The sequence below is a fragment of the Phyllobates terribilis genome, unplaced genomic scaffold (assembly GCF_046119375.1).
Source record: "Phyllobates terribilis strain yellow unplaced genomic scaffold, ASM4611937v1 Scaffold_3__8_contigs__length_932513732, whole genome shotgun sequence".
NCBI classification, from domain to species: Eukaryota; Metazoa; Chordata; class Amphibia; order Anura; family Dendrobatidae; genus Phyllobates; species Phyllobates terribilis.
Genome location: NW_027362763.1, coordinates 862,207,108 through 862,221,731, shown reverse-complemented (window position 1 = coordinate 862,221,731; position 14,624 = coordinate 862,207,108). Strand labels below are relative to the sequence as shown.

At 47.1% G+C, this 14,624-nt stretch overlaps 1 protein-coding gene across 3 annotated transcripts in view; it reads right to left on the bottom strand.

The window, feature by feature from the left end:
- Positions 1–14,624, bottom strand: part of LOC141257725 (interferon-induced, double-stranded RNA-activated protein kinase-like) — a 151,110-nt gene that overhangs the window by 67,775 nt on the left and 68,711 nt on the right. For all 3 annotated transcript variants that reach the window (XM_073672621.1, XM_073672622.1, XM_073672624.1), the window contains exon 10: positions 8,067–8,110. In XM_073672621.1, the coding sequence (XP_073528722.1) occupies positions 8,067–8,110 (44 nt within the window). The remainder of the gene's footprint in view (positions 1–8,066; positions 8,111–14,624) is intronic.

Genomic DNA, 14,624 nt, shown 5'->3' with positions numbered 1-14,624 from the left:
GTCTCAGGAGAACAAGGATGGGGTTCATCCCTGTGCTTTTTTTTAAAAAAAAATTTCTGAAACCGAACTTAATTACGATGTTGGTAATCGGGAATTGCTGGCTATCAAACTCGCATTTGAACATTGGCGTCATTTCTTGGAAGGTGCTAAATTTCCCATTCAGGTTTTCACTGATCATAAGAATCTGATCTATCTAGATGCTGCCAAACGCTTGAATGCCCGTCAGGCTAGGTGGGCACTGTTTTTTTCGCGGTTTAATTTTTCTGTTACTTACATCCCGGGTACTAAGAATGTTAAAGCTGATGCTTTATCTCGCAGCTTTTCTCCCATGGTTGGTACCGAGGAGGAGGAGAGCATTTTACAGGAAGGAGTTGTGATAGCAGCATTGGACTCCGTTGTGGAAGATGGGATTCTGAAAGCCCAGGAGGATGCCCCATCTAACACTCCCCATGGGAGGTTGTTTGTACTTAGAACCTTTAGGAGAGAGTTGTTTGTGGAGTATCATGAGTCTCAGTTGGCAGGTCATCCAGGAATTTCTGAGACTAAGAGACTGGTAGGTCGCAGTTTTTGGTGGCCTGGGTGGCAGAAGGAAATCATTAAATGGGTGCGTCAATGTACGGTGTGTGCTAGATCAAAGGCTTCACATGCTCCTGCTGCGGGGTTGCTTTGCCCTCTGGAGGTTCCTAGTGCACCTTGGACGCATCTTGCAATGGATTTTATTACTGACCTTCCTGTGTCCGAGGGTTTCACTGTCATCTGGGTGGTCGTGGACCGTTTTAGCAAGATGTGTCACTTGGTTCCTGTCATTAAACTACCCTGCGCTAAGACACTCGCTAAGGCTTTTGTCAAGGAAATTGTCAGACTCCATGGAGTTCCCACCGACATTGTTTCTGATAAGGGACCTCAGTTTGTGGCTCGTTTTTGGCGTGCCTTTTGTGACAGGTTGGGAGTACATTTGTCATTTTCATCTGGGTATCATCCTGAGTCTAATGGACAGACAGAAAGAAAGAATCAGGATGTTGAGCAGTTTTTGCGTTGTTTTGTGGCAGACAATCAAGAGGGGTGGTCTGAGTTTCTGCCACTTGCTGAATTTGCTCTTAACAACCATACATCCTCTTCTGCTGGGTGTTCTCCATGTTTTTGTTGTACTGGGAGACATCCGTCGTTTGGTTCGTTCTCCAAATTGGTGTCGGCTGTGCCGGAGGAGAATTTTTCCGGTGATTTGGAGAGAGTTTGGACTGATGTACGTTGTTACCTTCAAGAGGCTAACAAAAAGTCTAAGAAGTATTTTAACAGGAAACGTCAAGAGGTTTTGTTTACTGTCGGTGACATGGTTTGGTTGTCCTCAAAGAATCTGCGGTTGAGGATTCCTTCTAAGAAATTGGGTCCGAAGTTTGTGGGACCATTTAAGGTGCTTCAGGTGGTTAACCAGTCTGCTGTTAGGTTGGAGGTTCCCTCCTCCTGGAAGATTAATCCGGTGTTTCATGTTTCCTTGTTGAAAAAAGCTGATGTATCGGATAGGGATGCCACTGTCACAGTTACATAGTTTATAAGGCCGAAAAAAGACAAGCGTCCATCCAGTTCAGCCTATTTCTTGTGCACTGCAGCTATTCCGCAGCGTTGATCCAGGGGAAGACAAAAAAAAAAAACATGCGGTATAGGCCAATTTACATCATTGAGGAAAAATTCACTTCCCGACTCCAATCTGGCAGTCAGACTAAATCCCTGGATTAATTAACTATCACTAAGCATAAGATGTAATTTTATTGTTCTCAAGAAAGGCGTCCAGGCCTCTCTTGAACTCATTAAGTGAGTTGGACATCACCACTTCCTCTCCCAGAGAGTTCCAGAGTCTCACGGCTCTGACCGTAAAGAATCCCCTTCTATGCTGGTGCAGGAACCTCCTTTCCTCCAGACGCATAGTGTGCCCCCTCGTCTTTGTCACCATCCTTGGTATAAACAGGTCATGGGAGAGATCTCTGTACTGCCCCCTGATGTATTTATACAAGTTTATGAGGTCTCCCCTAAGCCTTCTCTTTTCCAACGTAAATAGGCCTAATTTTGACAACCTCTCTGGGTATTCTAGTCCCTCCATTCCCTTTATTACCTTAGTTGCCCTCCTTTGTACCCTCTCTAGCTCCAATATGTCTTTCCTGAGCACGGGAGCCCAGAACTGTGCACAATATTCTAAGTGCGGCCTTACCAGCGCTTTATACAGAAGAAGAACAATGTTCTCATCATATGCCCCTATTCCTCTTCTGATGCATGCCATGACTCTATTTGCCTTCTCAGCTGCTGCCTGAAACTGGGCACTCCAATTTAATTTGCTGTTAACCAAGACGCCCAGGTCCTTCTCCATGTCAGATTTCCCCAACGGTTTCCCATTTAATATGTATGGGTGACTGCTGTTTTTCTTTCCCATGTGCATGACCTTACATTTATCGGCATTGAACTCCATTTGCCATTTTTTGGCCCAACTCCCCAATTTATCTAAATCCTACTGTAGCTGTGCCCTATCCTCATCTGTATTAAGTACTTTACAAAGTTTAGTATCATCTGCAAATATTGCTATTTTACTATGCAACCCTTCCACTAGATCATTAATAAATATATTAAATAATTTTAAATAAAATTAAATAGTTCCTCCGGTGGTGGAAGACGGTGAATATGAAATTTCTCGTATCCTGAATTCCAGAAGGCATAGAGGGAGATTGCAGTATCTCGTCGCTTGGAAAGGTTTCGGTCCTGAGGATAACTCCTGGGTAAGGGCAGATGATGTCTCTGCTCCTAGACTTATCAGAGCGTTCCACAGGAGGTTTCCTGATAGGCCTGGGCCTGGAGGATCCGGAGGATCCTCATAGAAGAGGGGGTACTGTTAGAATCCTCCTGTTAGTTTTATTCTATTTTGTGGTCACGTGACCTGCTGCCTATTTATTCCAGCTCCTCCCTTCTGGCTTTGCTGGACTTCAGTGTTACTTTGACTCTTAATCTAGCCAGGTGCTTTGTACCTATCTCTATAGTTTGCTTGGTCCTTGGACCTCTAAGTATTTTTGTCTGTTTGTCTTTTTGCTCCGCTACAACTTCTGCTAGGAGGTGTCCAATATTGTCCCAGTACTTAGTACTTTTAGGGACCTCTCCCTTATATCTATAGGTCTGCGTTCAGACTAGTTGATGACGAAGGCGGGTCTGTTCACAAGGAACAGGTTGCCCGCAGCATCGTAGGGAATCAGCTTAGTCCTATTGTAGGGACAGTTTTCCTATCTTTCCTTAGTTCTTGTAGCAGATCATAACAGTAACAAGAGAAAAATGAACCCAAAATGTGTTATGCGATTTCTCCTGAGTACGCCAATACCCCATATGTGGTAGAAAACTGCTGTTTGGGCGCACGGCAGGGCTCAGAATAGAAAGAGTGCCAACTGAATTCTCGAGCACAATTTTGGCTGGAATACATAGCGGACGCCATGTCACATTTGACGAGCCCCTGACATGCCAAAACAGCAGAAATACCCACAAGTGACCCTATATTGGAAACTACACCTCTTAAAGCATTCATCTAGAGGTGTAGTGCGCATTTTTAAAGGGGTTGTTCAGTACTTTAGATTACCCCACCCCACCCATGTATCCCCCCGGGGCCCCTAAGGATTTTTGTAATTAGCTTATGTTGCAGATACTGCCTGTGAGCGGCGCTATCACTGGCCGCTCACAGGCATCACGCTCTGCCTCTCCTCATTCATTGGGAAAGCGCGCGGTGGATGCTGGATGTGACACGGGGGTTAACCCCGCCCACAACACAGCAGCCACCGTGGGGACCTCAGCGCTGAGTCACGCCTCACTTGTCGTGACGTCAGCGCGATGTCACATGATGCCTGTGAGCAGCCAAGGATAGCGCCGGTTACAGGCAGTATCTGCAACGTAAGCTGATTACAAAAATCCTTAGGGGCCCAGGGGGGATACATTGGGGGGGGGTAATCTAAAGTACTGGACAACTTCTGTAACCCTCAGGCAATTCACAGAATTGGGCTGAGTAAATGGAAAATTACCATTTTTTTCTGCTGAAATGTTGCTTTGGCCACAAGTTTTTAATTTTATTAACAGGAGAAATTGTGTAACAAATTGTACTATTCATTTTCTCCTGAATAAGCAAATACCTCATATGTGGTCGAAAAACACTTTTAAGGCACAGTGCAACGCTCAGAAGAGAAGGAGCGCCATATTGGAGTGCAGATTTTGCTGGAATGGTTTAAGGGTACTATGTCACATTGGCAGAGCCCCTGAGGTGCCAGAACAGCAGAACCATCTTTAAGTGACCCCATTTTACCAACTACACCCCCTAATAAATTCATCTAGAGGTGCAGTGAGCATGTTGACACCACATGTGCCTCACAGAATTTTATACCATTGGGCAGTGAAGAAAGAATACATTACATTACATTTTTACCACTAAAATGTTGTTTCAGCCTCAAGTTTTTAATTTTTTATAAGGGTTAATAGGAAAAAATGGACCTCTCAGTTTGTTGTGCAATTTCTCCTGATTGCGCCAATACCCTACATGTAAAACGGAAAATACTTTTCAGGCACAGTGCAAAACTCAGAAGGGAAGGAGCGCCATATTATAGTACAGATTTTGCTGTTATGGTTTGACGGTGCCATGTCACAACGGTAGAGCCCCTGAGGTGCCAGAACAGCATAAAAATAAGTGACCCCATTTTACAAACTACACCTCTCAGTGAATTAATCTAAGGGTGCAGTGATCATATTGACACCAAAGGTGTGTCACAGAATTTTATACCATTGGGTAGTAAATAAAAAATAATTACATTTTTACCACCAAAATTTTATTTTAGCCCGAGATTTTACATTTTCACATGGGAAAGGAGTAAAAATGGCACCAAAATTTGTCACACAATTTCTGCTGAATGCGGAAATCTCCCATATGTACCTGTACAGTACTGCTTAACCACACGGCGAGACTCGGGAGGGAAGGAGCGCTATTCTTGGAGAACAAATTATCGCAGACTCCATATACAGAAACCCTAAGTGCCAGACGAGCAAACTCACCCCTTAAGTGACCCAATTTTGGAAATGAAACCCCTCTGGGAATTTATCTACAGGTGTAGTGATGATTTGACTCCATGGGTGTTTTCCAGAAACAAGCAGCAGTGGATATGCTGTAGTGACCAGTACATTGTGCCAAGCTCGTGCTTCTGGAGACATGCTAATTTAAGCAGGCTCTCATCGCTACAGAAATGCTAAATGTGGTTTAGGCACACTGTGGGGCTCAGAAGGAAGGGGGGCATTTGAGGTTGGGAGTGCAGATTTCGTTGGATTTCTTTTGGGGGCACTTTTCTAGAGCCTTTGTACTACCAGTAATGTGGAACCCCTATATTTCCTTCAACAGATGATGGACATGAGTGGGGGCTTGCTTTATTTTTGGATTGAGTTGAAGCTTTTATTGGGCACATTTGACATAACATTTTGGATAACATTTATCCTGCGCTTTATCAAGAGAATGGCAAGAGTGTGAAAAGCAGTCATCAAAGCAAAAGGTGGCTACTTTGAAGAACCTAGAATATAAGACATATTTTCAGTTGTTTCACACTTTTTTGTTAAGTATATAATTCCACATGTGTTAATTCATAGTTTTGATGCCTTCAGTGTGAATGTACAATTTTCATAGTCATGAAAATACAGAAAAATCTTTAAATGAGAAGGTGTGTCCAAACTTTTGGTCTGTACTGTATATCGTTGTTTCCATCGAAATCTCCGAATGACGTGATTGAAATGAAACCACCGAGGGATCCATTCACTATAATGAGGCAGCAGAGTTACTTTGGACTCCGTCTGGCCTCTGTTCAGCATTGTCCTTTTAAGAAGTGCACAAATCTGTGGCCGACCGCGGTTTTATGCACACTGAAAAAGAGGGACACCACCGGATCATAGGTCAGATGGCGTCCACAGTGTCTCCATCTGCCTCATTATAGGGAACCTTTCGCCGGGTGTTCCGTGTGAATCATATATTTACAGGGATTTACAGGGAAACCCCGGTGTAAGCGCTCAGCGTAGAGCGCAGGATGGATATGGGTCGAGCCTTACTGCAATCTTTGGGAGGCAGAATGAACAAATAAACAGCAGCAGGTAAAGAATTGGTTTTATTTATTTTATACGCCGTTCCTCATGCGGTATAATTGATTAGATGACTTTATTTTTCAGGTTGCTGCGATTACAGTGATACCAAATTTTTATTGTTTTTTTATGTTTGGCAAAAAACACGCTTTTTTGCTTGCAAAAAAAAGTTTTTGCATCACTATATTTTGAGCTAACTAACCTATTAATATGGGCATAGAGGTTATAGAATGCTTAAAAAAAAGTCATCCCTGAGTGCCTCATATCAGATGCCTTGTTGATATGAAATCCGGTTATCCGATTATGTAAATGAGTCCTCCTAGGCTATGGAGAGGACGCTGCCAGGCAGATAACTCTGCCTCTGCACTTCCTTATCCTATGTACCACCTGCCACAGTGTCACTCTGTCCCTTTGATGGCGGGTGCTCTTCCACGCATTCCCGGCGTTCCTCTTCAGTGTTCCACCCTGCTTTGGGCATAGGCTCACATTCCTTCTGCGCAGGCAAGTCACTGGTATTGTGTAGAGCAAGGTTGCTGAGCACAGGAGAACACTGGGAGCGGAAGTGCCTGTGCATAGGGAACGTGAAGAATATGCCTATAGCAGGGCAAGATTTCCAGACAAGCACACAACGTCACAGGGACAGAGGTGATACCTGGGATAATGAGGTGCAGAGGCAGAGTAATCTTTTGGACAGAGTCCTCCACATAGCCTGGAAGGTCTCATTTACAAAACTGGATAAAAGTGGATTTCTCAACAACAAGGCAACATCCATTAGACATACAGGTAGGACTTTTCTCAGCAGTCAATAACCTGTATACCCATATTAATAAGTTACGTAGCTCAAATGTGTTGACAGATTCCCTTTCATGATACAGAAATTTATAACGTTACTGGACATATTTTTTTGTTGGCACGCAGGGGCAAGCTATTTTGGTGATTTAAACAGCAATGTCCCACAACTCTGTATACTCTGAAGTAAAATAATTAAAGAGCCCACTTTATCTCCAAGAAATGTCCCCTTTTTGGAAAATACAAACCTTATTGAAGGGTGTAGTGAGCATTTTGACCCAATAGGTGTATTTTTCAGGAATCAATTAAATAGATATGCCATTTGTATGTCCTATATGTTGTAACCAGTTTGGAGGACTGTAAAAAAGAGGTCTTACAGTAAAAAAAATAAGGGGGTTAGGGTCTTCCATGCCTGTACACAGCAGTTTGTCATTTTATAATTTTTAGCAAAAAGTGGTCAACCCATTTAAAGGGTACCTGTCATTTCAGGTACTTTTAAAAATAAGCTGTCATATTTGTGTACAAGAGAAGTAACACTATTTCTGGTCATTATGCGATTTGTTTCCTGAATTTCTCATCAGTTTTCCAGGCTCTATCTCCATATTTCAGGTGTCTCTGATCTATAGGATGGTGACTTGCTGCTCCAATGTGTCCCCTATACTGTATACACAGAGAGACTGATTCCTGTAGCACACTTACAGAAGTAGCATGGGGAATATTATACAGCAGTACTGAGCTGTGTGGCTGTGAATCCAGCACTGAAGTCAAATAAAGTTGCTAGAAGCTGTATCACAATCTGCTACTGTCTGTCTGGTCTCTTACTGTGCTGAGTGCTCCTCACTCCTCCTTGCTATTTTACTCTCCATAGAGTATAATAGGTGGTATGACCTGACACCTCACTTAGTTGTAAGTCCATCTTCCTTTTAACTAGATGGATTTTTTTTCTGTTTTTGCAAACTGAATGATTTGCACAGGAAGATGAGGAAGGGGAAGAAGTGGCTCATAAGAAAAGAAAGAAGCATATTTCTCTAAAAAGATAAAATATACTACAAATATAAAGGTTTCTTATTTTCGCCCGTACTATTGATTTATGCAAAGTTTGTTGAAATGACAGTGACCATTCAATTCATTTCAAAAAGATAAAATGAGCTCACCTCTGTGGTTTGCTTGGTCCAGATGAGGTTTCATTGGATAAAAACTGAAATAAGAACATACATAGGTAACACATTATTCCAGGGCTGTGGAGTCAGAGTCGGTATAAAATGGACCGACTCAGACTCCTAAAATATATAATAAATTGGGTACAGTAGTTCAATGCAGTTTGTGGGGAATATTTTTTCATAAGAATTTGGGAAAGTTATGAAATGTCCTATAAATGTCTGTCCTATTCCTGATCTAAGGGTCTAGAATTTTAGCTGAGATGAATCTGTGCTACAGTAAATTTATCACTTAAACATGAGCCATGTATGAGGGAGTCGGAGTCGTGGAGTCGGAGTTGGTGTCATGGAAATTGAGGAGTCGGAGTCGGAGATTTGGCTTACGGACTCCACAGCCCTGCATTATTCATAAGGCATCAAAATATGGGAAAGTCAGCTTCAGGTGAGCTTTACCTAAAGGATATGTACATCTTCGGGGGAATGTTTTTTTATCTTAAAGAAGCACTCGTATCAACATTTTTATCCTCTTAATATATTGCAAATATAATATTACACAGCACTGTGTACATAAAATTGCTCATTTTGCTCTTCTACCCAAACAATATTTCTATTTTCCATTACGTCTACTGTATGACATCACATAATTAAAAACAGACTAGCTGAATCCTTCTAAGCTCTATGTAGAAACAGGAGATCAATTTTCCCCGTATGAGTCATAAGACACTGCAAAAGTCCCTGGCAAGGAGAGAAGGGAGCAGCTGGGTCAGGAGTTGAAGAGCGGAATGATGAATGCAGGGGAAAAATACTTCATGTTTGTACAAAGAGCAGAGAGATGAGAAGAAATAACTGGGTCGAAAGGCAAAATGAGCAATTGTAAGTACACAGTGCTATATAATAAGAGGACAAAAACTTTGATGGGAGTGCTTCTTTAATGCATATATTTTTGGCTAAAAATCAAAGTTGCACTGTTGTAAAGAAGGCAGCTTCAGGATACAATAATGCTCAATTTTCTTTGTTATGTCATCAGAAATACAGAAACATCAACATTTTAAACCTATTATATATATGGGTTTTTGTCAAACTAAGACCCAGATTTATAAAGGGGTAGAAAGGTTGCTTTTGTTTCTGCATTTGTGATAAGTTATTAAAGCAAATCAATGATTATTGGAAGCTGAAGCCACCTTCTTTCACTTAGATTTTGTAGCATCGGCGTCTCTGCCCCCTGCCAGGCAGAGACGCCGTTCCCCTCACCGCCGCGGTCCTGTTCCGGCGTCTTCTGGCCTCCCTGCTGCTGCTGGTGGACGCAGCTTCCCGGGCACTGTACTTAGGGCGCGTGCGCTCCCTCCCTCTTAAAGGGGCAGTGCGCGCCATCCTATAGAGTCCCCGGCCAATGGCCGGAGGACTTCCTCTTTATAAGGCACCTCCTCCAAAATGGAGGTGCCTGTGCAAGGTTGTTGCTCTGTGTGCTAACTGATGCTTCAGCCCTCAGGTCACGCTGCCAGTCGGTCCTGCCCACCAGTCTGACTTCCAGTCCAGTCCACCAGTCTGACTACCAGTCCAGTCCACCAGTTTGACTACCAGTCCAGCCCGACAGTCTGTCTACGGTCCAGCCCGCCAGTCTGTCTATGGGCTTTGCCAGCTTGCCTACCCGGAGCCTTTACCTGTTACCTGTCTCCGCCAGCCTGACTACAATCCAGCCCGACAGTTTGCCTACGGTCCAACCTGCCAGTCTGTCTATGGGTTTTGCCAGCCGGCCTATCCGGAGCACTTACCCATAACCAGTCGTGCCTGCCAGCCTGCCTACCTGGAGGATCCTGCCTGTTACCTGTCGTGCCTGCCAGCCTGCCTACCTGGAGGCGCCTGCCTGTTACCTGTGGTGCCCGCTTGCCTATCCGGACCACCTGTCTGCCTACCTGCCGTGCTTACCCCCTGTATCGGTCAGCTCCAGTCATCTGACCTGTGGGAGTCACCTGCCCTCATACAAGGTCAGTCACAGAGTAGCACCTGGTTCACCTGCCGGTCCCTCCCTGGTTCACGGAGTCGACTAAGCCGCCGTGCGACCTTGGTCAGACTGTGTAGGCACCTAGTGACGCCCCTCTGGCCCCTCCTTGCACCGAAGCACAGAGGTTCCACCACCCGGACCTGTAACAGTTTGCATAGGCCATGGAACCCGGTGGCACCCAGGCTCCTTCGCTCTCTGACCTGTACCAGGAGGTATCACGTCAGAGATCCCAACAGGAAACTATCCTGGACACGCTGTCCACCCCGTCTATGTCTGCCTCTAGCCGAGCGGCACCCGCTCCAGCGGCACCTCAACTCAGTGGCGCTATGGCACTCGGCTCTGGACCCTGACTCTCTGCGCCTGCACGTTTTGCTGGTGACCCCGCCTTATCTCAAGGCTTCATAAACCAGTGAACACTGTACTTTGAGCTCCTGGCACATCAGTTCACGTCCGACTGGGCTAAGGTGGCATTCATCATGTCTCACCTCACCGGAGAGGCACTGGCATGGCTAAACTCTCTGTGGGAGAGAGGAGATCCCCTGGTGTCTGATCTACAGGCTTTCCTCGCTGACTTCCGGAAGGTCTTCGATGAACCAGGACGAAAATCTTCTACAGCCTCCTCACTTCTCCGTCTCCGCCAAGGGAGTCTCACTGTGGGCCAGTATGCCGTACGTTTCCGGACTCTCGCATCTGAACTTGCCTGGAACAACGAGGCCCTGGTGTCCACCTTTTGGGAGGGTCTTTCCGGACGGATTAAGGATGAGCTAGCCGGTCGTGACCTCCCTCCCACCCTGGACGACCTGGTGTCATTAGCTACCCGGATTAACATTCGTTTTCTGGAGCGTGCTAAACAGACGACCTGGGAGAGAAGATTTCCGCATCTCGCTCCAACCTTCAAAAGCCAGCCTTGCCTCCAGCAATTCCCCGGGCACGCTCGCCCGAGCCCATGCAAATTGACCGAACCAAGATGGTCAAGTCTAGCCAGGAGACACGCCGGACCGAGGGGAGTTGCTTCAATTGCGGCAGTATAGAGCATCTGATCCGTTCCTGCCCGGTGAGGCCGGGAAACTCCATTGTCTAGGACCGCTCGACTCTACCACCACAAAGGCCGTATGATTGCCTCATCGATCTGGTACCGGGTGCTTCTCCTCCCCGTGGGCAAATCTACCCCTTGTCGCTGACCGAGACCCGGGCCATGTCTGAATACATAGAAGAGAATCTTGCTAGGGGATTTAACCGGAAATCCACCTCCCCGGCTGGAGCAGGATTCTTCTTCGTTAAGAAGAAAGATGGCTCTCTTCGTCCGTGTATTGACTACAGGGGTCTTAACCAGATAACCATCAAAAATAAGTACCCCCTGCCTCTCATCTCGGAGCTGTTTGACTGCCTTAAAGGCGCGAAGATCTTCACCAAGCTTGATCTTCATGGGGCATACAATCTGGTCAGAATTCGCCAGGGAGACGAGTGGAAGACGGCATTCAACACCCGGGACGGTCACTACGAATACCGCGTGATGCCCTTTGGGCTCTGTAATGCTCCAGCCGTCTTCCAGGAGCTGGTTAACGACATCTTCCGTGATCTCCAGTATTCTTGCGTGGTGGTGTACCTGGACGATATGTTGGTTTTCTCTCCGGATCTGACCTCACACCGGAGGGATGTTCGCTAGGTTCTGCTAAGACTCCGGAGGAATCGCCTATATGCTAAATTCGAGAAATGCCTTTTTGAGCAGACCTCCCTACCGTTCCTGGGCTATATTATCTCCGAAACCGGGCTTCGGATGGATCCCGAGAAGTTGTCTGCCATCTTAAAGTGGCCCCGACCGGAGGGGTTGAAGGCGATTCAGCGATTCCTGGGCTTCGCAAATTATTACCGTCTTTTCATTCCTCATTTCTCCTCCCGGACTGCTCCCATCTCCGCGCTCACCCATAAGGGAGAAAATCCCAGGGAATGGACCTCCGAAGCGGAAAAGGCCTTCGTCTCCCTTAAACAAGCCTTCTCTTCTGCCCCTGTGCTGCACCGTCCGGATTGCAACAAGCAGTTCTTCCTGGAGGTTGATGCATCCTCCTCCGTAACCGGAGCAGTGCTCAAACAGAAATCCGCGTCCGGGAAAATGGTAACCTGCGGCTTCTTCTCCAAGCTCTTCTCCTCGTCCGAGCGCAACTACTCCATAGGAGATCGTGAGCTGCTGGCCATCAAATTAGCGCTGGAGGAGTGGCGCTACTTGCTGGAAGGGGCTCTGCACCCAGTGGTCATCTACACTGACCACAAAAACCTCGCTTATTTACAGAACGCCCAAAGACTTAATCCGCGTCAGGCCCGGTGGTCTCTGTTCTTTGCCCAATTCTGCTTTACTCTGCATTACCGTCCGGCAGACAAGAACATTAAGGCTGACGCATTATCCCGCTCATTCCTGTCTTCCGATCAAGAATAGGAGCCTCTACATATCATTGGTCCCTCCAAAGTAATGACTGTGGCTCCGTTGGACCTGTCTCATCTTCCACCCGGTAAGACCTTTGTAGCGATTCTGGATCGGAAGAAGGTTCTACTCTGGGGTCATTCATCCAAACTAGCCGGTCACGCTGGCCAGAGGAAGACCTTTCAGCTCATCGCCCAACACTATTGGTGGTCTTCTCTGCGCAAGGATGTTGCGGACTGTGTCGCGGCTTGTTCCTCCTGTGCCCGTAACAAGGTTCCCAGGCACTTTCCATCTGGCCGTCTCCTGCCTCTTCCCGTGCCTTCCGCACCGTGGCAACATATACCGATGGACTTTATCACAGATCTCCCTGTTTTTGCCAGTTGTACAATCATTTGGGTGGTCACTGACCGCTTTTCCAAAATGGCCCACTTCATCCCGTTACCTGGTCTTCCGTCCGCATCTGTACTGGCTAAAGACTTCATCCACCACATCTTCCGTCTTCACGGCCTACCCCTCCACATTGTGTCGGATCGCGGAGTTCAGTTCACCTCGCGCTTCTGGAGAGCTATGTTCAAGCTGCTGGATGTCTCTTTGGATTTCTCCTCTGCTTATCATCCTCAGTCCAATGGTCAAGTGGAACGCATCAACCAGATCCTTACCAGCTTTCTTCGGCACTTTGTCAACGCCCACCATAACGATTGGGTTGAGCTCCTGCCCTTGGCAGAATTCTCCTACACCAACCATGAGAGTGAGTCTTCTTCCAAATCTCCGTTCTTTGAGGTCTACGGTCGCCACCCCCGAATTTCGATTCCTGTCTCCTCTTCAGTGGACAATCCTGCTGTGGAGTCTCTTGTCAGTGAATTTTCGGCTATCTGGGAGGACACTAGATCTGCTCTTCTTCTATCATCCGAGCGGATGAAGAAACATGCTGAAAAGAGACATCTGGATCCGCCTCAATTCCGTCCAGGAGACAAGGTCTGGCTCTCCTCCAAATATGTTCGTCTCAAAATACCATTGTGTAAGTTGGGTCCGCGGTTCATCAGTCCATTCGAGGTTCTGAACCAAATCAATCCCGTGGCTTACAAGCTGAAACTTCCGGCCACCTTACGGATTCCCAACTCCATCAGAGTATCTCTCCTCAAATCAGTTGTCCTTAATTCTTTCTCTGATGATCCAGGTACCACCCCAGCTCCGGTCTCCGCTGAGGACGTCTATGAAGTAGAGAACATTTTGGCCACCAAGAGGGTAAGAGGAAAAACCTTCTTTCTTGTGGATTGGAAGGGGTTCGGCCCAGAGGAGAGGTCTTGGGAGCCCAGGGAGAACATTATTGCCCCTCATCTTCTTAAAAAATTTCCTGCGGGCCTAAAGAAGAGGGGGCGTAAAGGGGGGCGAACGGTAGCATCGGAGTCTCTGCCCCCTGCCAGGCAGAGAAGCAATCCCCCTCATCGCCGCGGTCCTGGTCCGGCGTCTTCTGGCCTCCCTGCTGCACGCAGCTTCCCAGGCACTGTGCTTAGGGCGCGCACGATCCCTCCCTCTTAAAGGGCCAGCGCACGCCGTCCTATAGAGTGCGCGACCAATGGCCGAAGGACTTCCCCTTTATAAGGAACCTCCTCCAAAATGGAGGTGCCTGTGCAAGGTTGTTGCTCTGTGTGCTAACTGTTGCTTCAGCCCTCAGGTCCCGCAGCCAGTCAGTCCTGCCCGCGAGTCTGACTTCCAGTCCAGTCCGCCAGTCTGACTACCAGTCCAGTCCGCCAGTCTGACTACCAGTCCAGTCCGCCAGTCTGACTACCAGTCCAGTCCGCCAGTCGGTCTATGGGCTTTGCCAGCCTGCCTACCCGGAGCCTTTACCTGTTACCTGTCTCCGCCAGCCTGACTACAATCCAGCCCGACAGTTTGCCTACGGTCCAACCTGCCAGTCTGTCTATGGGCTTTGCCAGCCTGCCTATCCGGAGCACTTACCCATAACCAATCGTGCCTGCTCGCCTGCCTACATGGAGGCTCCTGCCTGTTACCTGTCGTGCCTGCCAGCCTGCCTACCTGGAGGCGCCTGCCTGTTACCTGTGGTGCCCGCTTGTCTACCCGGACCACCCGTCTGCCTTCCTGCCGTGCTTACCCGCTGTACCGGTCAGCTCCTGTC